The 22,302-nt window shown below is 48.0% G+C and overlaps 1 protein-coding gene across 2 annotated transcripts in view; it reads left to right on the forward strand.

The window, feature by feature from the left end:
- The window catches only part of Cpped1 (calcineurin like phosphoesterase domain containing 1), a 112,924-nt gene that overhangs the window by 78,433 nt on the left and 12,189 nt on the right, over window positions 1-22,302 (forward strand). For both annotated transcript variants that reach the window (XM_057774837.1, XM_057774839.1), the window contains exon 3: window positions 4,539-4,961. In XM_057774837.1, coding sequence (XP_057630820.1) covers window positions 4,539-4,961 — 423 coding nt within the window. The remainder of the gene's footprint in view (window positions 1-4,538; window positions 4,962-22,302) is intronic.

Raw genomic sequence — 22,302 nt, forward strand, 5'->3', positions numbered from 1 at the left:
GGTAAAGGAGCACAGCGACAGAATGACTCCTAACTACCGTCTGCTGTACCCGTAAAGCAGTGCCTCCCCCAGCCACAGTCAGAGAAGCTGCCTCCCGCAGGAGATGGGAACGAATAGAGACCCACACTGGACAGTGAGCCGAGAGTGAGAGACTCTGAAACACTGGGTCCTAAATGGGCTGTCTTCATCAGTCCCTCCTCAGCACTCGGAGGACTGTGTGGAAGAGGAGACAGGAAAACGTTATGAGCCAGAGGGGGTAGAGAACAAGGAAACAGCTGGGCGGTGATGGCGCACGCCTTTAATCCCAGCACTTGGGAGGCAGAGGCGGGCGGATCTCTGTGAGTTCAAGACCAGCCTGGTCTACAAGACCTAGTTCCAGGACAGCTAGGGCTGTTACACAGAGAAACCCTGTCTAGAAAAACCAAAGAGAGAGAGAGGGATGGACAGAGGGAGGGAGGGAGGGAGGGAGGGAGGGAGGGAGGGAGGGAGGGAGGGAGAGAGAGAGAGAGAGAGAGAGAGAGAGAGAGAGAGAGAGAGAGAGACTGACTTCCAGACCCAACTGGACTGATGCACAGATTAAATGGCCACAGACCGGCAGCATGCAAAAGCCCTGTATGGGTCCAACAGATGCTGTCCTAGTACTGAGAGAGGGAGGGGTAGACAAGAGCCCCCATCCCTAACCATGAAGCTATCTCCAACTGATAACCACTTGCAGAACAAAACTCAGTTTTCTCTAATGGAGTGTCATTGGGCATATAAGTCACACTTAAAGGCAGGTCCATGCCCCTCACTGTGTGTGTGTGTGTGTGTGTGTGTGTGTGTGTGTGTGTGTGTGTGTGATTTATTGGAATGACTTATAGGCTGCAGTCCAGCTAGTCCAACAATGGCTGCCTGAGTATGAGAAGTCCAAGAACCCAATAGTTGCTCAGTTCACAAGGCTGGATGTCTTAGCTGGTCTTCGGCAGTCTCTGGAATCCTGAAGAAATGAGCTGTATTGCAGCGAAGGGATGAACTTGCTAGCAAGGCGTGGGCAAGCCAGCAGAGACTCCTTCTCCATGTCTTTATATAGGCTGCGGTAGAAGGTGTGGCCCAGATTGGAGGTTCGTCCTCTTACCTGGAGATCAGATTAAAAGTGCCTCTTCCTACGTCCTGCTAAGCAAAAGTCCCTCACTGATGGGTTTTGCATTTTTGGATTTTAGTTAATTCCACATGTAGTCAAGTTGATAACCAAAATAGTCATCACAGTGGTATTTTTTGGAGACAGTTGTCTCCTATTGCTTTGTCTGGACATTTTTTTATATCTTATTGGTCTTTTGCTTGTATTTTATGCTTTCCTACTTGATGTTTTTATGGTGTATGTGTGTGGACGCACGTGCGCAGGTACGTGCCTGGGTGTGTGTTGTTTCCTATTCCTTTTTTATTCTGGTTTGTTTGTATTTGCCTGTATTTTGGAGTTGATGGGTGGAAGATGGGGAGTTTCTGTGAGGAGATAAAGAAGGAAACTTGATCAGAATAGATTTTATGAAAAAAAAATTATTTTTAATTAAGAAAATGAAAAATGCCTTAATGTTTTCATATATATAGACTGGAGGTGGTAGCACTCAGGAGCAGAGACAGACAAATCTCTGTGAGTTCGAGGCCAGTGTGGTTTACAAGAGCTAGTTCCAGGATAGCCAGGACTGTTACATTGAGACACCATGTCTTGAAAAGAAATATAAATAAATTTAAAGCAAGTGGAGATGCTATATGCACCACAGTGTCATAAAGTTCAAGCCCAAGGAGCTGGCTGGCTGAGCACCCTCACCCGAGTCCCAGGACCTTCATTCATGACCTGGACAGCCCAGTTCAAATCCCAGCAGCCCTCTGAGCTGTGCTGTCTGCTGTGGGCCAGTGTTGGTACAGTGCCTGACTTGCTGGGACTTTAGGGTGGCCATCTAGGAGCATTGCAGCATTCTCTCTCAGGGTGGCAGGAAGAGGGTCATTGGGACTCCTGGGAAGTAGTCCGCCATGTTCAAGGTCTGAGTCAGCAGCTTGGTCACATGGAAAAGAACCAGCGGAGCCTCAGAGGGTCCTCAGCACAGGCGCACGTTATCTGGGGGCACTTGCAAACCTGGATTCAGAACTAGTTAACCCAGGTCATTCACGCTAAGTGAAATTTCAGCCCCATTACTAGAGCCTCCTCCTAGTCCCTGTGCTAGGTGGTACTACTGTTTCTCCAGCTTGGCCGTTAGCTGTACACATAGACTGGGGCCTCACCTCTGCTGTGTGGCTCCTCCCCCTCCCCAGAAAGTTCCACTAGAGATGACATGACTGGGGTGCAACGCACGGGTGACGGTCTCTGGAACCTCTGAACTGTAAGCCAGCCCCAATTAAACATTTTCTTTTATAAGCATTGCCATGGTCATGGTGTCTCTTCACAGTGACAGAACAGTCACTAAGACGGCATCTTATCAGAAGAGCTGCACTTTTTCTTTTATCTGTTTCATTGGGGTCACCCATGAAGAAAGCATTTTGGTAGCACTGAGAGCCTGACCTCACACACTAACAATACAGCTAACAGTGACCGGCATGACCGCAGAGACACAAAGAGAAACAGATCGATCTACCGCCACTGTGACCACCTAAGCGAGCCTCTCGGAGCTAATGAACATCAGGCCAGGAGCACAGAGTAAGTGCAGGCAGTATGAGCTGCAGCACCAAGGATGGTGAGCTCACCGGGGACCTTCAGAGCAGCAAGGAGGACCACCCTTGGAAGCAGTGGCCTCATGCACCGTCATTTCTGCCACTGTTTCCTTAGCATCAGCCCTGAGTTCCTCCTGCTCCCACTTGATACGTGTTACTTTCTGACTGGATTCCTTCATCTCTGCATTTCAGCCTTTCTTACTCAGATGCTTCGTGGAGCTTTTCCTACGTGTGCAGTTTTGTGGGCTGTGCAGATTTTGGACTCATGTCTAATGCCCAGCACAGTTTCGGGACACAGCATCAACTCCAGCGTTGACCCATCATGTGCCAGGGCCTCTCAAAGCCATCTTTCCCTCCTCTCTGGGTTCATCACATTTAGGGAGTAGGCCTGCCCTTCTCCATCATGTTTCTTATGCCTCTGGGTCTACTGACCCTTTCACAGGGTCACCTAAGACCATGGGAGAACACAGATATTTACAATATAATTCATAACTGTAGTAAATTACAGTTGTGAAGTAGCAATGAAAACAACTTTATGGTTGGAGGTTGCTGCAGCATGGGGACTGTATAAAGGGTCACAGCATTAGGAGGGCTGAGAACCACTGTCCACGCTGTCTGTGGACTATATACAGGGTCACAGTGTTAGGAGGGCTGAGGACCACTGTCCACGCTGTCTGTGGACTGTATTAAAGGGTCGCAGTGTTATGATGGCTGAGGACCACTCTCCATGCTCTCTGTGGACTGTATAAAGGGTCACAGCATTAGGAGGGCTGATGACCACTGTCCATGCTGTCTGTGGACTGTATACAGGGTCGCAGCGTTAGGAGGGCTGAGGACCACTGTCCACGCTGTCTGTGGACTGTATACAGGGTCGCAGTGTTAGGATGGCTGAGGACCACTGTCCACGCTGTCTGTGGACTGTATACAGGATCGCAGCGTTAGGAGGGCTGAAGACCACTGTCCATGCTCTCTGTGGCAGCTGTCTGGAGTTGCATTCTCACTCTGCTTTCCTTTTCTCGCTAAGTCCTCCTGACATCACAGGCAGGTGGAGTGCACGGTGGTAATTTACCTAACCTACGATTCAACACCCCAATTTAGAGGGAAGGACTTATGCTTATCCCTGTCACTAAACTGGTGCTCCACATATAGTCGATGCTTAGTAATACTTGTTGAATAAATTCACACAGAGGCTCTGAAGAACACATGTGGAGTTGAATTGGTCATTTCAATATCCATTTATTAAAGCTTTAATACATTATTACAGGAAGTGCAGAAGCCAGCAATCTGAAGAAAGAGAGTGCTGGTTGCCCACACATTTTCCTACCCTCTATCCAAATAATCATTTCCATTCTGAGTCCTGCAGGCCAGAGTGGGAGGGAGGGTGTGCTGAGCGCTAAGATGCTGGGCCTGTGTGTGCCTTGTTGAGCTGCTGAGGAAACACAGACAGCCTCTTCCGTGCTGGGACTCTTGGCACATTGATCGCTAGGTCCGAGATTTCTCCCCTCAAGGTTCTGATGGATTTTGTGAGGCCAGATAGATACCTGTGTGAGGTCCTTGTTCAAAACCAGGTCCACACAAACACAGCACAAGGATGGCCAGATGCACCCTGGGGCAGCGGGGAAGTTGCTTCTCTGCTGTCTGATCTCACGGACACTGAACTTCTCAGGTTGCAGAAATGAGCAGGATGTGTTGTTCCCCTCTAAGGAGTAGACAGGTACCCGCTTCATCATCTTGCTTCCAGCAGGTGCTTACTTTTTGATAATTCTATGACATTTATTTCCTAGTCTGTCTTATTTCATGTGAGTAAGTAGGGAAATGGTTCCAGCCCTCTCAGGTGATCACCCTTTGTCTTCTAGGAACTCGCTGGCGGAAGGAACAGACCAAGGACCTGCAGCAAGTACTAAAGGCCATCGACCAGGACATTCCACTGGTGCTGGTCAGTGGCAACCATGACTTGGGCAACATCCCCACTGCCGAGACCGTGGAGGAGTTCTGCCAGACATGGGGAGATGACTACTTCAGCTTCTGGGTGGGGGGCGTCCTCTTCCTGGTGCTCAATTCCCAGTTCTTTTACGATGCCTCCAAGTGCCCTGCACTGAAGCAGGCCCAGGACCACTGGCTGGACCAGCAGCTGAGCATCGCAGAGCAGCGGAAGTGCCAGCACGCCATCGTCTTCCAGCACATCCCGCTGTTCCTGAGCAGCATTGACGAGGAAGACGACTATTTCAACCTCACCAAGGCCGTGCGGAAGGAGCTGGCAAGCAAGCTCACTAGAGCAGGTAGCGCCTGGGGCCTGGGGGTGTGCCCTTCTTTCTATCACTTGGCAAAGTGAAAGGGAGACAGAGTTTCAGAGGGACTGGTTCTCATCCCAGTTCATCACTCACCAGTAGTTTGGCTGTGGACAAGTTGCCAAATCCTTCCTGCCTCGGTTTCTGCAGATATCATAGGATGGTCATGAGCAGCAATCCTAGGAATTATATAGGATGGCCCCTGACCTCTGAGCACCAACCTGAAGTAAACGCCCACATTTGAGGATGGGCGCCTTGGAGGTGAGGGGTCCTAGCAGAAGAGCTGGAAACAGCCTTCTTCATCTCTGTGGGAAGTGTGAACTGGTTGAAGGACAGGTAACCCTTGAGAAGTAGGCATCCTCCCACCATCCTCACGTAGCATGCAGGAAACCTGGGCTGAGGCTGCAGTAGAGGGGTCCTGGGATCTTCATGGGTTCACCTGTACGGAAGTATATTTTGGTTCCTTCCTGAATTAGGACAGGGAGATAGATGTATGCATAGGATCTCTCTGATGTAGACTTGCAACTTATCCTTTGTGTGATCTACAAGTGTGCAATTGTATAATGAGATGCCCTGTTTTTAAAGCTGTATCTTAGCCAATGATGACATAACTCCCTCGTGCTAGCCCCTGCCACCTGCTTCTCCTCAGTTCCCCTCCCTCTAAAGAAATGGAATGTCCTGGGTTTCTTGCCTAAGTGATCAGCGGTTGCCAGCACTCCAGCTAAGACAGCTACGTGTCCTGTCCCCAGCTCCCCTCTTAGACTGCTCCACAGCTTATTCGTGTGGAACTCTTGGGACCTGTGAATCCTTTCATTTGGTTATTACAGGAAGAAGCAGGGAAGGAAGTACCTCACCCAAGAACCAGAATTTATTAAACAGAAGAAAAAACAAAACTTAAAAAAAAAATCCTCACTACTCTTTTATTCATCTTCCAATGTTCAGTGTGTTTTCATTTACTTGTGAAAGTCCAATAGGCACTTTTGTGCTTCTGAGACATTTTACAAAAAGCTTGCATAATGAGAGACATTTTCCAACTGTTCCACAGAGATGAGGTTGGGAACTTCCACTAAAGGCCTTTGAAATTTTATGCCATGCTTGAGTTAGTGTGGAAAATGTTTTCGATGCCAAGGACGCATCGTGGCAGGGTGGTACCCACTCCACCGTGGAGACGGTTTGCAACAGAGAGTGAAGCCAGTAGAACATTCAGTGCCACCAAAACCAGCCCTTCCACAACAAATGGTAGTCGGTGCAAATGCAGTCCCCTTCCTGTTCTCTGTTCTTCTTCTGTCAACAACCTCAAGGTAGCGTGTGGGTCTGGGCTGCCCAGCCCACGGCAGAGCACATGCCATCTGTGAGGATGCCCAGATACTGAGAGGACCCACGGTGTTAGCAGGGCAGCCTTGGAGAACACGGGGTAGCTGGCCACCCAGAGCACAGAGGGCCTTGCATGTAGGATACAACAGCTCTAACAGATTCTGAAAGCAGGTGTCTTGTCAGCATGTCTACCCAGGAGTGTGTATGCCTCCGCAGTGAATCTCATGGCCCACCTGGCAAAGGCTGATATCCACAACCATGAGGCTGGACAAGCCCTGGCCATGCAGCCCCTTCCCATAGGCAGAGCTAAACAGGAAGCCAAATTACAATTTGAAAGTTGCTTTGTGAGCATGAGGCAGAGCAAGAATTCACCTTCCTTTTCTATTCCTGGTGGATATCAGACCCTGGCACCCTGTGGGCTCTGGGCCCAAAAGGGCCTCCTTGCCTGGCAAGATCGTGTTCATCCATGGGCCTGTTTCATGAAGAAGCTACATAGACAGGCCCTCAGAACCCTCTCCTACCCCAGCCCAAGGTCCAGCTCCTTAGCTTGCCCTTCCCAGAGCCTTTTGCCCTGGCTGCCTCCATGTCACAGGGCAAAACCTGTTCAGTGTTCACCTTTACCTTATAAAGCTCCTTTCTCCACAATTCTTTGTCAGTGTTTCTTTGATCCCAGAGCTTGTCAAGGGGGTTGCAAGTGTTGACATTGTTATGATCCAGCGCCAGTGGGACCCTGGCAGGTGAGGACCACAGCAGGTGACAGAATACACAGTGCAGACATAGTTTGGCTGTGAAGTTTATTGAGAGGAGAGGAGGGTAGGAGGGAGGGAGGGAGGGAGGGAGGGAGGGAGGGAGGGAGGGAGAGAGAGAGAGAGAGAGAGAGAGAGAGAGAGAGAGAGAGAGAAGAAGGGAGAGAGGGGGGAGGCAGAGACCTGTTTGCCTCAGTGGGAAGAGAGAGAGAGCTCCAGGGGGCGGATTTGCACCTGCATATAGTCAGGGAACTGCTTGCCATAGGCAGAGGGGTGCCAGGTTCCCAAGGAGCAGGGCCAAGGTGTGCCTGGATGCTAACATTCCTCCCTTCTTTTTTTATTAAAAAGGTGAGGGCTTAGGCATGGGAGGTTACGGAGATGAGGGCATCAAGTTCTTGGCGAACCTGAGGAAGCTGGGATACTGGCCACATCCTGGGATAGGTGGCTGTTTCACTGCTGACCAAGCTGTGGATCTGTGGAACTGTCCAGTGTTTCTTGGACCTAGCAAGGTTCTAACAGAGCAGAGGACAAGATTAAGTTTAGGAAAAAATCTTTAGGTCCTGGTGACTGAGTAGGAGGGTGTTAGGACCAGGGGAATTTGGGGAGGCCTCGGGGCTTAGTGCCTGGTAATCGAGGGAGGGGTGCACCTGACCTATTTGAAGTGAATCCTCCAAGTTGGCTCCCTGGATCTTACAGGAACTCTTTGAATTTGTGAAAATATAAGTTTTAGACGCATTAGCATTTTTACTGTTTATAATCTGGACCGAAATTTGTTCTGTAGAAACGGCAGTACACGCATTTTTGAAATGACGGTGACAAATGTTTCTGCACAGTGAAAAGTATCTTCTAGGTCTGTAGTTAGAAAACGACCAAAGAGGATTTTAAATCTTGATCTTGCAGTTATGGTAGTGGTCGTACTCTGCCAGGGCTAGATTAATGGCTTATCAGAATTGTATTGATTAGTGTTTAGACTGTGGGCCCTTGGAGCCCTAACATAACAGCAGCAGAATGAAAGCGAGATCTGGAACATGTTCTATCTTTTCAAACATCTCAAATCACTTGTCTTTGCCATGGCTTCAGCTTTTTATCCTCAGACCTCTGGAACTTGCACGTACACACATTAATAGCCTGTATTTGTACACTCTGAAACACCTTAGACCCTAAGACAGTCTCAGATCCTCACATCTAGATCTTTGCGTCTTCAAACACCCTTTATTTAAACATGGCAAGAAGTTATGTTGACTTCTGTTTTGTGAGGTTGTCCTTTTAAACTGGCAAACCTCCCAGCCGTCAAACTGCATCAGAGTTCTTAAGGAGCATAAAATTTTACCTGAGTTATTGATTTAAAAATGACAGAGACTTGATTGGCTACCTAGACAGTCAGTCACTCCCCAGGTTCCTCCATGGTCACTGAGGGCAGGGCTGGCAGCGTGGGGCCTGACGGGCTTCAGAAGATCCTGTGGACTAGGAGATTGTGGGAGGACCAGCCTGCCTTGCCCTGGGCAGTGAACCAGTCGATCCCTCAGTGCCCTGTTGTCCATGGTCTGGAGGGGTCCTTACAGCAGCTGACTGTGGGCTCCTTTGAGTTAGAGACGGTGTCCGTCTGCCTCTGCCTTCGGGAGCTCTGGCTCAGGTGTCATCTCAGTGGCCAGCGCACACGGCACAGTCGGTACTCTGGGACACGCACACGCAGGAAAGCTTCTAATTCAAATCGTCTGCCCCACATTACGTGCCTGCCACATCACAGGGTGCCATGATCTTTTGTGTCTCCTCCTCATTCGCCTGCCTTGTCCTCTGGGGTCACTCAGCAGTCTGTTCTCCCCTACCCTGCTTTGCCCCACAGCACCTTCTGGGATAGGAGATACCTCCCCTAAACAATCCTACTTCACCAGGGAGGTGGGAGCCCTTCCTGCGTTCACCAGTGGGATTCCATGGCATACTAAGCCAGGCCCTGTCAGACAGAGAACAAACACAGGCAACATCTGAAGGGGACAATATTGCCATGGCTACTGGGTTGGGAGGCTTGGATAGTAGATTGGAGAGATTGGGGGCACGGGGGTCAGATGCCACTGACTGCTCAGGAAAGGAGACAGTGGCTGAAGCCCCAGCAACAGAACTTGAACTCATTTTGGAAAGCCAAAAGTTCAGCAATATTTGATAAGATTCATTAACGTGAAGACCTTGATAAAGCTGGGGTGACAGTGGCAGGTAGTATTTAGTGTTGCCTCCGGCTTTTGTCCCCCATGGCAATATTATTTCCTAATACTATTTTAGTCTCATTTTTCTCCTTGTGCTAAAATGCCAGGGCTCAAAAATATGTCAGAAGCTCATCAGATGATCAGGGTAGCTTTTAATTACGATAATTGTGTTGTTATAAAATATCCTTTTAAAGAACACATTCCTCCCCAAGCCACTGTGGAGATAAAACCCTGCTTCCTTCTAGCAAGTTTAATGAATAATTCTGAATCATTGTGTGGGATGAATAAATGATTTAATAATGAGCATCAACAATCATCTCCCATTGTTGCATTAATTTTTGTAAATGGGATGAGGTAAATGAGGAGGAGGGGCTGTCATCACACAATAGACCACCATTTGTGGAGGAATGCGCTAGTGATCCGAAAGCCGAGAGCTTCCAACCTCAGGTTTCCCTAGAAACGGATGTTTCCTGTTTCTGCTTTTGAAATCAATAAGGGGGGGGAGCTTCTTTGCGTGGTGCAAACACATTGTCAATAACTGGTAGGTATAAACAGATATCAGGGCAGGACAGGCGCACAAATGGGAAGCAGCACCAGTTATTTCCAGTCTTCTTTGCTCTGCCTGGGGATAATCAATTTCATCACATCCAAGGGATGTAGAAATTGGTTTTCCCCTTAATTCACCTGCTACCTCATTGGAGTTGCAAAGACAGATCTTAGATAATGAAATCTGGGGGAAGCTGGACATCGTCTGCTTCCTCAGGCTTCTCTCTGCAGTAAGTTACTATGTGACCCAGTTAATGCAGATGCAGTTTAAAGATCCAGTCTTCAAACAAACAAAAGCAGAAGTCTGGCTCCTTAGCTGCCCATCTTTCCCCTTAATGTCTCAATAGCTTTGCTTTCCCCTCATTCTTAGACAGAGCTTAAGGGCTGTGCTAAAAAGAGCCTGGGGCACATTTGGGAATTACACAAATTCCATCAAGTTGATCTTTCCTGCAAAAGTTAATGGGTAATTTCAAAGATTAGTTTCATCTCTTGCGTTTGTGTGCTTTTTAACAAAGAAACAGAAAGAAAAGGTGAGCTCTCAGTCTTTGGTTTTGGTTTTAGGATTTTAAGTCTTTAAGGAAAGAACATAGAGGTCAGATTTCCAGGGCCACACTGTAGGAAGAAGAGAATGTTAGGTTCTCTGTCTCACCACTGTACTGAAGCTGTCTACATCCTGATACCACCACGGAGTAAGGTGCCAGCTGTATTCTCTGTTGGAAATTCAGCCCTCTGCCTGTCACACGGTAGCTGCCCCTTGATAAAGAATGCCTTAGTTGTTAACAGGGACAGAGCCTGGCTTGATTCGCATGGCCCCAGCAGCTGCGTCACTGGTGATGCCCACAGTGCCTGTAATGGTCAGCTGAGTTCTGGCTGCAAACAGGCTGCCTAGAAGAGCATTGCTGTCTAAACAAGACCTTATGCAGGGTCAGGCAACCCAAGGTGGGGCTGGGCAAACAGGAAAACATTTCTGAACGCACAGTGAGCAAAATTTAGCTCAAAATGAAGCCCATCACAGCCCGGAGTTTCTTGCAGCACTGGTATTGTGTTGCATTGGTTTTAGCCTTGGTTCTGAACCTTAGCCAGGCAGTGGTGGTACATGCCTCTAATCTAGAGTGAGTTCCGGGACAGCCAGGCAGTGGTGGTGCATGCCTCTAATCTACAGAGTGAGTTCCAGGACAGCCAGGCAGTGGTGATGCATGCCTCTAATCTACAGAGTGAGTTCCAGGACAGCCAGGGTTATGCAGAGATACCCTGTCTCAAATATCAAAAAGAAAACAGAGTTGCTGAACACCTGACATGTGTACACTTAGTCCTTCACAGACATCATACCACACACCCGCAAATGCTGCTGCTTAGAGTGTCTTTGCTCAGATTTGAGATTATTGTATGTTATGAATTGCCGGGTGTTTTAGATGTACACATGAAGTGTTCTGCTCTTGTGGAAACATAATAGCTTAATTGCAGAAAACAAAGAAGATTGTTTCCTACAGTCATCCCTTAGCCTGTGAGAATCAAATTAGTGTTATGTAAGAATGTTTCATTTTAAAAGCTTTGGTTTGAGTTCCCTTTAAAATATGCTAATGGTTTTGGTTTGCGATTAGGACAGAATTTACAACAATTTCTAAAATGATCATAAAAATGTGCTTCTGCCATTTTATACTGCATATTTCTGTGAATTGACATTCTCAGCATTGTAATTATAAAATCAAAATATTCACTCTGCAAAATGTCCTATGGTATCACATGTTCAGCCAAGATTTAATTCTCTTTTTAAATTTTTACTTAAGTGTCAGGGGTTTTGCCTGCATGTGTGTCTATGTATCGTGTGTATGCCTGGTGCCCACAGGGGCCAGAGTGGTATTAGATCCCCAGGGACTGGAATTATAGATGGTTGTGAGCCATTATGTAGGTGCCAGGAATTGAAACCAGGTCTTCTGGGAAGAGTAACCAGTGCTGAGCCATTGCTCCAGCCCCACAAGATTTAGCTCTTTCTGTAAAGATAAGCAAGCATACCCATTTCATTAGCATGTGGATTTGTTTCATCTTTAATAAGTGATAAAGTTAATCATATATCAAAGGATTGTGATGAAATAGTTTTATGATTTATTGTTGGTGATTTTTATTTGCACACCTATTTTATATTTCAGGATTGTATAAAAATTTCTCAAATGAAACGGTGTCACGAGTGGAAAACTTGAAGGAGCCCTCGCCTGGAGTAGATGTCCATAGGCTTCCCTTGAAACCAGTTAAGCTGTAAACATTTTAGGCTTGCTGACCCGAGGCGTCTGTAGAGCTATTCAGCAATGCTTTTGTAATATGGAATTGACAAGACATAACGTGTCAACTGCCTATAGCCGTGTTCCAACCATTTTAAAACAATAGGCGGTGGTCCTGCTCCTGTCTGCGAGACATGTTTCCTTGCAGCAGGCACTTTTGCCGCCTCAGTCCTTGGGTAGACAGTGTACATGTCTAACAACAGTGTGCTTCCTGACATGTCTGATGGCAGTGTGCTTCCTGAAACTCACCGTGGTAATGCAGCTGGCTCACTGTGGGGTCTGCCTACAGACAGACTCCTCTGCTTCTCAGAAGGCTGTATGTCTGGGTGAGCCCAATATTATGCCTGGGGCCTGTGATGCAGTCTAGACTGGAGATGGGATGGGAAGGTCCATGGTGACATTTAAAAATGTCTGATGGTTGATGTTTATTTTAGCATGTACTAAGAAAAACATAAGCTATTTAATAATTTAAACACAGGGACTAAGTAAGAATAGTATGGCTAGGATATGAATAAGGGAAAAGTTGTGAATGTGGTTCAGGGTGGTTGATGTGGGGGCTGATGGGACAGGAGAAGCTGTGTGATGCTAGGCCATGGGTTGGGGCAGACCTTCCTTTGGTGGCCCCTCAGCCAAGTGGCATCTCTTTCTGCTTTCCATTGTCTTTGTGAAACAGAGGTTCTCATCCTGAGGTGGGTGCGGCAGATAAAATGAGGCATGGCCGAGAAGTACTGGGCACCATGCCTGCACATAGTGGGTGCTCTGTGAAGAGCTGTTTGCCCTATAGCACCCGCCCCAAACTGAGGTGACATTCCTTAGCTCTCCTTTAACTAGACGGGTGTTTCCTAACCCAGGCACACTGGCTTCCTTCTTTGAGGGATCACTGAAACTCTCCTGGTCCAAAGACTGCCTGCAGGCTGCTCGGGGTGGAGCTGTCCACCCTGGGCTTCGTGCAAAGGCTAGACCAAAGCCTTTGGGCCCCAGGGGTGTGTGGGAATTATACTGCTTCAAGCCTGATGTTCTTCAGAGTAGGTGAGGATTGCGTGGTGTGTGGGAGTTACAGTGCTTCCAAGCCTGATGTCTTTTAGAATAGGTAAGGATTGCGTGGTGTTTTTAGTTTTACAAAAAGTATCACAAGTTTAGAAGGGGGAGAGCCACAAATCTAGACGCAAAGTTCCTTTGAAATATAACCATTACATGTGACTGTTAGTTAAAGCACACACTTCCCTATTGTTCCGGATGCATAATTCCATAGTCAGAATTTCCAAGTAAAGAAATGTGCCCACCGGTTGTGGCGCACACCTTTAATCCCAGCATTCGAGAGGCAGAGACAGGCAGATCTCTTTGAGTTTGAGGCCAACCTGGTCTACAAGAGCTAGTTCCAGGACAGGCTCCAAAGCTACAGAGAAACCCTGTCTCAAAAAAAGAGAAGAAGAAGAAGAAGAGGAGGAGGAGGAGGAGGAGGAGGAGGAGGAGGAGGAGGAGGACGAGGACGAGGAGGACGAGGAGGAGGAGGACGAGGAGGAGGACGAGGAGGAGGAAGAAGAAGGAGAAGAAGGAGAAGAAAGAGAAGAAGGAGAAGAAGGAAGAAGAAACGTGGCCACAGGACAGTGGTAATCACCCCCAAAGAGCCCTCTGAAGTACATTTTTAAAAAGCTCATCTTGATGGCTTTTCTTTTCAGCCAACTTTGTAATAGACCAGACAGTGTCCCTTTTTGAAGCATCCACAGACCCCAAGCGCTGGGGCAGATCAGCTTGATACATTTCCCTCTCTTTGTTTTGTCTTCTAGTATGTAGTCCCCCGTTCATTTCTCCAGCTTTGGTCAGTTTTCTGTCTTGGTCCTTTCTTTGTAAAACATCACACTTTATCGTCATTTGATGCCTGCATCTCCTCCACCACAGAAGATAAAGACCAGCTGTGAAGCTGCATCTGGTGTGAAGTGGTGGGTTTCATCTCTCACTTTGGAGGTATCCTTAACAGTTGGGCTAATTAAAGTTAAAATCAAGTCCTGATGGTAAATATTTATAAATCGAGAATCTGGTGTGCGAATGCATTCTACTGATTCCCGAAGTTAAGCCAGCCTGTATTCACGCAGCAAACAGTGCAGGCCCCTCAGTAGCACGCAGGCCAGAGGAATGAACAAAATAGGTAGCGATTCCTTCTCCAGAGCTCCAGGTCATGTGTGTGTGTGTGTGTGGTGTGTGTGGTATGCGTGTGGTGTATGTGTATGTGTGTGGTGTGTGTGTGAGGTGTGTGTGTGGTGTGTGTGTGGAGTGTGTGTTTGTGGTGTATGTGTATGTGTGTGTAGTGTGTGTGCTTGTGGTATGCACATGTGTGTTTGTGGTGTGTGTGTGTGGTGTGTGTGTTTGTGGTGTGTGGTGTGTATATTTGTGGTATTGTGTGGTGTGCATGTGTGTGGTGTGTGTATTTGTGGTGTGTGGTGTGTGTGTTTGTGGTGTGTGGTGTGTGTGTATTTGTGGTATTGTGTGGTGTGTGTGTGGTGTGGTGTGTGTGCATTTGTGGTATTGTGTGGTGTGTGTGTGGTGTGGTGTGTGTATTTGTGGTGTGTGGTGTGTGGGTGTGTTTGTGGTGTGCGTGTGTGTGGTGTGTATGTGGTGTGTGTGGTGTGTGTGTGTGGTGTGTGTATGTGGTGTGTGTGGTGGTGTAGAAGGAGCAGCGGGCTGCGTTCCCAGCACCTGGCCGCCTACATGGCTAGCTTAGCCCCAGAAATAACAACACACAAACTGTATTCATTTAAACACTGCTTGGCCCATTAGCTCTAGCCTCTTATTGGCTAACTCTCACATCTTGATATAACCCCTTTCTATTAATGTGTGTAGCACCATGAGGTAGTGGCTTACCAGGAAAGATTCAGCATGTCTGACCTGCTGACTGGCTCCATCGCATCTGACCTCACTTCCTTCTTCCTCCCAGCATTCTGTTCTGTCTACTCCACCCACCTAAGGGCCAAGGCAGTTTCTTTATTAACCAATGAAATCAACACAAAAATAAGACCCTCCCACATCATGGTGTGGTGTGTGTGTGTATGTGGGGTATGTGGTGTGTGTGTCTGTATGTGGGGTGTGGGGTGTGTGTGTGTGTGTGGTGCGTGTGTGTGTGTAGTGCATATATGTGTACTTGCATGTGGAGGTCAGAGGTCAACTCTGAGTATTGTTACTCATGTGCCATCCACCTTGACCTAGATGCCAACTGGCCAGCAAGCCCAGGGATCTGCCCATCTCCCCCTGCCAGTTCTGGGATTACAAAGGCATGCCACCGCATCTGGGTTTGTTTTAGTATATGTTCTGATGATTGCACCCAGCTTCTCTTGCACAGCAAGCATGTGACTGACTGAGCCATCTCATCAGCCTTCAGATCATTTCTTAAAGGTGCAAGTTAAATGTGTTGGTGAAAATTGCATTGCAACATTTCAAAGAAGCGGAGTCTGGGGTTTGTGAAGGATATCCTGTCTGCTCTTTCAGGTCACGTTTTTAAAATGGCAGTTAACATCCTTCAGAAATGGCCAGTGAGGTTCCTCTGTAGAAGCTGGATATCCCTAGTGTCTTAGTCCATTTTCTGCCACTCTAACTGAACACTGTGGCTGTCGTTTATTAGCAATAAATTAGGTCCATTTGGCTCATAGTTCTGACAGCTACAAAGTTCAAGATCAGGAGGCCGCATCTTCCAGTCCTTTCTGCTGGTGAGGATTCCCTATTGTCCTAAGGCGGCATGGGATGCCACAAGATGACCTGTCCCGGGTCTCTCTCATAAAGCAACAAACCCATCAGATCAGGGCCCCACCCTTATGTCATTACTCTCTTGACACCTCACAATGAGTGTGAAACCATGGCATGACTTCTTTGTGGGGACATTTGACCCATAGTCCCTGTCTGAGCAGAACACCCTAACCTCCTCTTCAGTTCAAATTCTTCTTTGCTAGATTCATCTCCACTTCCCAGCACACAATCCAGGTCTGGAACCCCTGTGCAGCATCACCTAGAACTGCTTGAATGTTGCTGCTTTTCTTTCGTTTTATTTAATATTCGCAGGGTCAGTGAGCTGGCTCAGAGGGTAGAGACATTTGTCACCAAGCCTGGGAACCCACGTGATGGAAGGAGTTAATTGAACCCTCCAAGTTGACCTCTGACCTTCACACATGTGCCATGGTGCCTAGACACATGCTAAATAAATATATAAAATGTTAAAGAGTTTTTATATTGATGATAACCTTGGAAGAAAGATAACAGCAGAGTTGGGCAATATTCCCTTGGGTCAGACATAGTCCTGGTCCTCGTGGTGGTTTGAATGAGAGCAATGGCCTTCATAAGCTCATACATGGGAACGCTTGGTCCTCAGGCGGTAGGACTGTTTAGAAAAGGTTGAGAGCTGTGTCTCAGAGGAGATGTGTCACTAGGTTAGCTCTCTCTGCCTCCTGCTTATCGATCAAGCACTTAGCTATTGCTCCAGCACCATGACTGTCTGCTGCCGCGTTCCCTACCATGGTGGTCGTGGACTCTGAACTAAAGAGTTGCCAGCCCATCACTACAGATGCCCATTCCTGTCCACAGCGCAGGTGGGAAAGCCAACCAAGACATGGATAATTAGGACGGGCTGTCCAAGCCTTGTGTCCACTTATAATTCCATAGGTACAGGAGTGCGTCCATTGGGCAAGCGCCCCTGAGGCAGCATTGCGGGTAGAAGGGGTCACATCAGAGCAAGGCCGGCTTCACCCTTAGCACTGATCTGTCCTGTTAGGATGAGGACTCAATCTGAGCTTCCCATCTACTTGGGATTTAATTTTCAATGCCCTGTCTCCTCTGTCAAGACCCCTAACGGAGGAGCTTTTTTCCTCAAAAACACAGGAGGTGAACAAGCTTCTTTAGATCTTACTGTCACTGCTGGCATACCCACACAAGTCTGAGGTGGCATTGTCTCTCCATTGCACTGGCATGCAAACTCGGGTCCCAGAGGCCGAGTTCTCATTGGGGCTGCAAGGCTGTGCAGCAGGGTGCTGGCCTCTAGTCTCTTGACCCAGAAACTGCTTCTGACTGGTACTCATTAGTGCGAGTTATGTCTGTTGAACATTGTCTTCCTCATTTGCATCAATCTCCTCATTATTATTACTGAGAAACAACTGAAATGACCTAACTTTAGATAAACTGAGACTTAGGGGACACATTTTTTTAGTACCTTTAGCATGCTGATATTAATATTGCTTGGAGCATTGTCTCTCTGCAAGTGTTGATGTTCTCCCTTTCTGCTGACTGTTCTGGGGGATCCCCTGTCCCTTCAATGACCTCACCCTGTCTCCAGTGGATAGTTAGATTCATAGGGTAGCCAGCTTCCTCGAGAATCAATTTTAATGTGTACATTTAAAACAACTAGAATATTACTAATTGCTGTTTAGTAAATGCTCCGTGGCAAGTGCCATTGTGACTTTATACAGGCGAGGACACTCTAAAGGGCAGGAGGTCAAGTAAGCTTTCCAGGCAGGAAGTAGTGAGACTGGGCTGGCGTCCTGCCTGGATCTGTTCAAATACCCAGAGGGAATTAATGAGTATCTTTAGTGTCCACGGCCAGCAGGCGCGGGTAAGGAAGCACAGCTATGTAGGACGGCTCTCTTAAGCTCTTCTGCCAGGGCCTCTGCAGGGAAGGAGCTGGTCTGCCCAGCCAGCAAGCTTAGCACATGACTGTCCCAAGGACTCTGTGCTGAAGGGGGCTCGGCTACCAGCAGCTCCAGCCACCCCCAGGTTGAGCCTCCCTCTTTCTCCTGTCACCCTGAGCATCTGAGCAAGCTATGCTGTTACTGGTCTTTGTTGAAATGGAGGGATCCAGGACCCTAGCCTCTGCAGCTCCTCAGAGATATAAATCCTGCTGGGCACATGAGCTGAGAATTATGGACTCCCAGAACAGGTCACTTGAAATGGGAACTATGGATCCAGAAAAGAAGAATAAAATTAAAAGAATTTAAAATCTTAAGAGATAAGTTAATGTGTGTCGGCTTCTTCATATTTGCGTGATAAAAACACTGACAAAAGCAACTTAAGGGAGAAAGGCTTATTCTGGCTTTTGGGTCAAGGGGAGGATTTATCATGGTATGGGAGTCAAGGCAACGGGAGCTTGAGTCAGCCAGCCACATCCAGTCCACAGTCAGGAAGCAGAGTGATGACTGATTGCTAGCATCTCAGTGAGGGACTGGTTCTGCCCACAGTGAGCAGATCTTATCACCTCAGCTAATACAGTCAATGAATCCTCCACAGCAGTCCACAGAGCTCTCCCAGCTGATCTGGGAGAGCATATGTCAGGCAGAGAACACTAACCATTAGATTACCGTTAGTAAAACGCAAGCTGTCCCTGTGAGTGTACCGTTTCAGAACGAGCAGAGAACAGCTGTCCTTGAGGGTGTACCATCTCAGAACGAGCAGAGGACAGCTGTCCCTGAGGGTGTACCATCTCAGAACAAGCAGAGGACAGCTGTCCCTGCGGGTGGACCATCACCATCTCAGAATGAGCAGAGGAGTGGGCAGGTGTTGGTTTGGTTACCTTGGCCTGAATTGTCTGAAAAAGCTTCATTGACAGCATCTTACACTTGAACTCTGACTTTTGGCAATAACACAGTTGAAGATTGTTTTCAGATTTAATTTGTTTTCCTAAGAATTTCTTTATGAGTTTTTCAATAATGCAATCATTGGCATCTCTGGAAAGCATTTCAAAAGGAAAGAGGTGCCAGAGACAGAGCAGAGGGCGGGCAGTAGACAGAGCTGCAGGATGAGGGCCAGCTCTGTGGTACCGCGTGGCTGCAGCACAGAGGGCCAGCTCTGTGGTACCGCGTGGCTGCAGGATGAGGGCCAGCTCTGTGGTACAGCGTGGCTGCAGGATGAGGGCCAGCTCTGTGGTACAGCGTGGCTGCAGGATGAGGGCCAGCTCTGTGGTACAGCGTGGCTGCAGGATGAGGGCCAGCTCTGTGGTACAGCGTGGCTGCAGCACAGAGGGCCAGCTCTGTGGTACAGCGTGGCTGCAGCACAGAGGGCCAGCTCTGTGGTACCGCGTGGCTGCAGCACAGGGAGACACTGTATGATTGTTAGGGGAATTCCATCCATTTTGGCCAATAACATTGGTGGTGAGTAGCCCTATGGGCATGGTTTGCTCTGGATATGTGACCAGACAAAACTGAGGGAGGGGCTGCGTGCTCTCTTTTTGGGGGTGGTCAGAGCAGGAGAAAGCCTGTAGTTGATCTCACCCTTGGGCAAGACCTTGGGCAAGACGTCAGGACAACGGCATCTGGTCAGCAGTGCCGTCTGCCTTGTTCTGTATTTGTGAGTCTGTTTTCTGCACCCCTTAAGTGGGGCCTGATGCTTTGCTATCATTGATATGGCTGGGTATTTGCATTGGGGAAGGTGGCCCTATTCAGTCTTGTCCTTATTCATAGAGCACCATTTTGTGCCTGCTTTGTTGAGGCTGCCATTCAGACTGAAACACTCTCTGTAATCCTCAGTTGTGGCCTCATGACCCAGTTCTGGAATTTAGCAAGTAAAGCTGCCCGACTGGAACTTAGATGTGATGTCCAGAAGCCCCATAGCTCTTTTATGTTGTTCAAGACAAGAGCTACAGTCGCAGAGTAGTAAAACAGAAAGATAAAAGCCTGGATCTTAATGAAACTTTCAAGCAGTTGCTCCCCCCTAACCTGGATGACCCACCCGCCTCTCTTAGGGATCAGCAGATCACAGCTAAACATAGACACAGGCTTTAGTTAAGACTCTACGGCCTCTAACAGCTGAGTGTCATCCTAACACATTAGAGTCAGAGGACAGCAGACGGGAGTTCCCAGAGAGCACTCTGAGAATGGGAGGAAGCTCATGAATGGGTCCAAATAGGAGAATGAACCAGGAAGGGGACATTAGGGCAACCCCCTCATCCCTGTTCAAAGCCACTGTGACGGGCATTCCAGTGCATAGGCCATTAACATGTTCTTTAAGGGACTCCTGGTAGTAGTTTGTAGTAGGAGCTGCGGGCTGTGTTCCTGCCGCCCCAGCTCCTGGTAGCCTGGCTAGCTCATGCCCCAAAATAACAACACACAAACTGTATTCTTTTAAACACTGATTGGCCCATTAGCTCTAGCCCTTACTGGCTAATTCTCATATCCCGATCAACCCATCTCTAATAATCTGTGTAGCACCAGTCTTACCAGGAAAGATTCAGCATGTCTGACCTGGCGGCTTGCTTCATTGCATCTGCCCTGGAGAGCAGCGGCATGGCATCTGAGCTCACTTCCTCTTCCTCCCAGCATTCTGTTCTGTTTACTCCACCCACCTATGTTCTAACCTATGAGGGCCAAGCAGTTTCTTTATTTTTTAACCAATGACCTTCCTCCATCAGTAGTTTTCCTTTCCATGGGTTTTAAATCAGAATGGACCTAGCCATGGTGCTCATATTTGATGGCTATAGTCCTTGCTGGCTCCAGGCAGAGGCACTTGCTCCTGGCACATGTCCCCTTCACATTCTGTGAGACTGCTCCCTTCATGGCTCACAGCCACCTCTGTCTACCTCCCTCTAGTATTTTTGGATGGATTTCCAATTTGATACATGAACATTGCATCAGTCAAAACAATCTTTTTAATGAGCCTCTTGTCCTGACAGCTGTGTTTAAGGCAGGACATGGGAAGCGTATAGAAGTATAGAAAATTGTACATTCTGGAGTGAGGCCCTCATGCCTGCCCCACATGCCATCTCTTTCCCAGGCTTGCTCACTTCTTTTAGAAAAGCAGGGAATGTTATGAATAGCGAGAAAGATGTAAATTATGCACATGAAGAATAAAAGATGTCCTGATCAGATAGTTGGAGGAAGATAAAAAGTGTGATTATCAAGCAAGGATTCAATATGTGACTTGCAGCTTCCTGCCATGCGATGCATCCCCAGACCCCAGCCACGTGCCATTCACTTCTCACTTGACTTCCTCAGTGACCCTGGGTGGTCAATGCTGAGCCTGCCTTCCTGGAGATGTGGAAGCACGCACCGTGTCACTCACCTGGACACCACAGAAGTGAGTGCAGGGTGTGCCTCCCTGGCACAGCTTCTCTGGCAACCAAATACTGATACGAATAAAAAAGAGAAACTTCTTGTATAGTCTCCCCAGGTTTTAAATGCCCAGCTCATTCAGAAGGAAGTCAACTTAAAAAGCTGAGCATCATCTGCTGTGATGAAGAGGATTCAGGGGTGTGGCAGCAAGGCTGCAGGACTGTAATTAACTGTGAAGTCCCAGCCAGGGAGTGGTACTGGGTGCCAACCACACCTCCTGGGCAGCGGATCCATGGCAGCTGCCGGGCAGCTCTGGGCTCTGGAGAGTAATTATTTCCCAGCACCACTGCTTACCCTGGAGCTGAAAACTTGCAGGCTGCAGGGGGCAGAGCAGACTGTGTGTGTGCAAAGGCTGGCATGGGAAATACCATACTACAAATGAGAACTCTGGTCCCTTGCACTCACCCCAGGGATTCCTGTGATGGTGCTGACCTGAGCATCATCATCCCGCTCCTGTGGAGACTTGCAGGAGAGCCTCGTGTGTGCTAGGTCAGCGATGAATGCCCTGCTCTCACACTTCTCTGCTTCTCTGTCACCAAGGCGCATGCACCATCCGCTGCTAGCTGCCATTACAATGTAACTTGATTAATATTTAGATGAGGCAAGATGAGTATAATTTCCATAGCTAATTCTTAGACCAAGAAAAATGGTGAGAAGTTCTTGAAAGAGAAGGAATCATTGTAGTTTATAGAGGATGAGGTGACCTTGGGCGAAGGTCATTGTAACAATTGAGTCATTTCTTCCTATCAAGAGGAGAGTCAGAAAGTGAAGAGAAAAGAGAACGGTGGAGGAAGAGAAGGAGGAATAGGGGAAAGGAAACCACTAAGAGGAGGCTTCCTAGAAAAGCCAGGTACTTTATGACCCAACATTCAAGTAGTTGCCTGATGTGACATCTGAGTACACAGAGCACCCAGCACAGAACCAGACTTCCAGCCTCTGACATCCACAGTTCCCCCACCATAGTGCCTCAGTCATGCACAAGTGGAGCAGCTGGGTGGTGTGTGCCCCAAAACTAAGAGAATCTGTGCTCAAGAAGATCAGTGAATTGCAGCAAGGAGCTCCTCCCAATACCCAACCCACACCCCAACACCTGAAGTGTACCTTTCTGAGAGGGCACTAGCTGCCTAAGTCCCTGTATCTGAGCAGTCCGGCAGAGGGGCTAAAAGACCCTTAAACCA

Source organism: Chionomys nivalis, chromosome 7, assembly GCF_950005125.1.
Source record: "Chionomys nivalis chromosome 7, mChiNiv1.1, whole genome shotgun sequence".
Classification (NCBI taxonomy): domain Eukaryota; kingdom Metazoa; phylum Chordata; class Mammalia; order Rodentia; family Cricetidae; genus Chionomys; species Chionomys nivalis.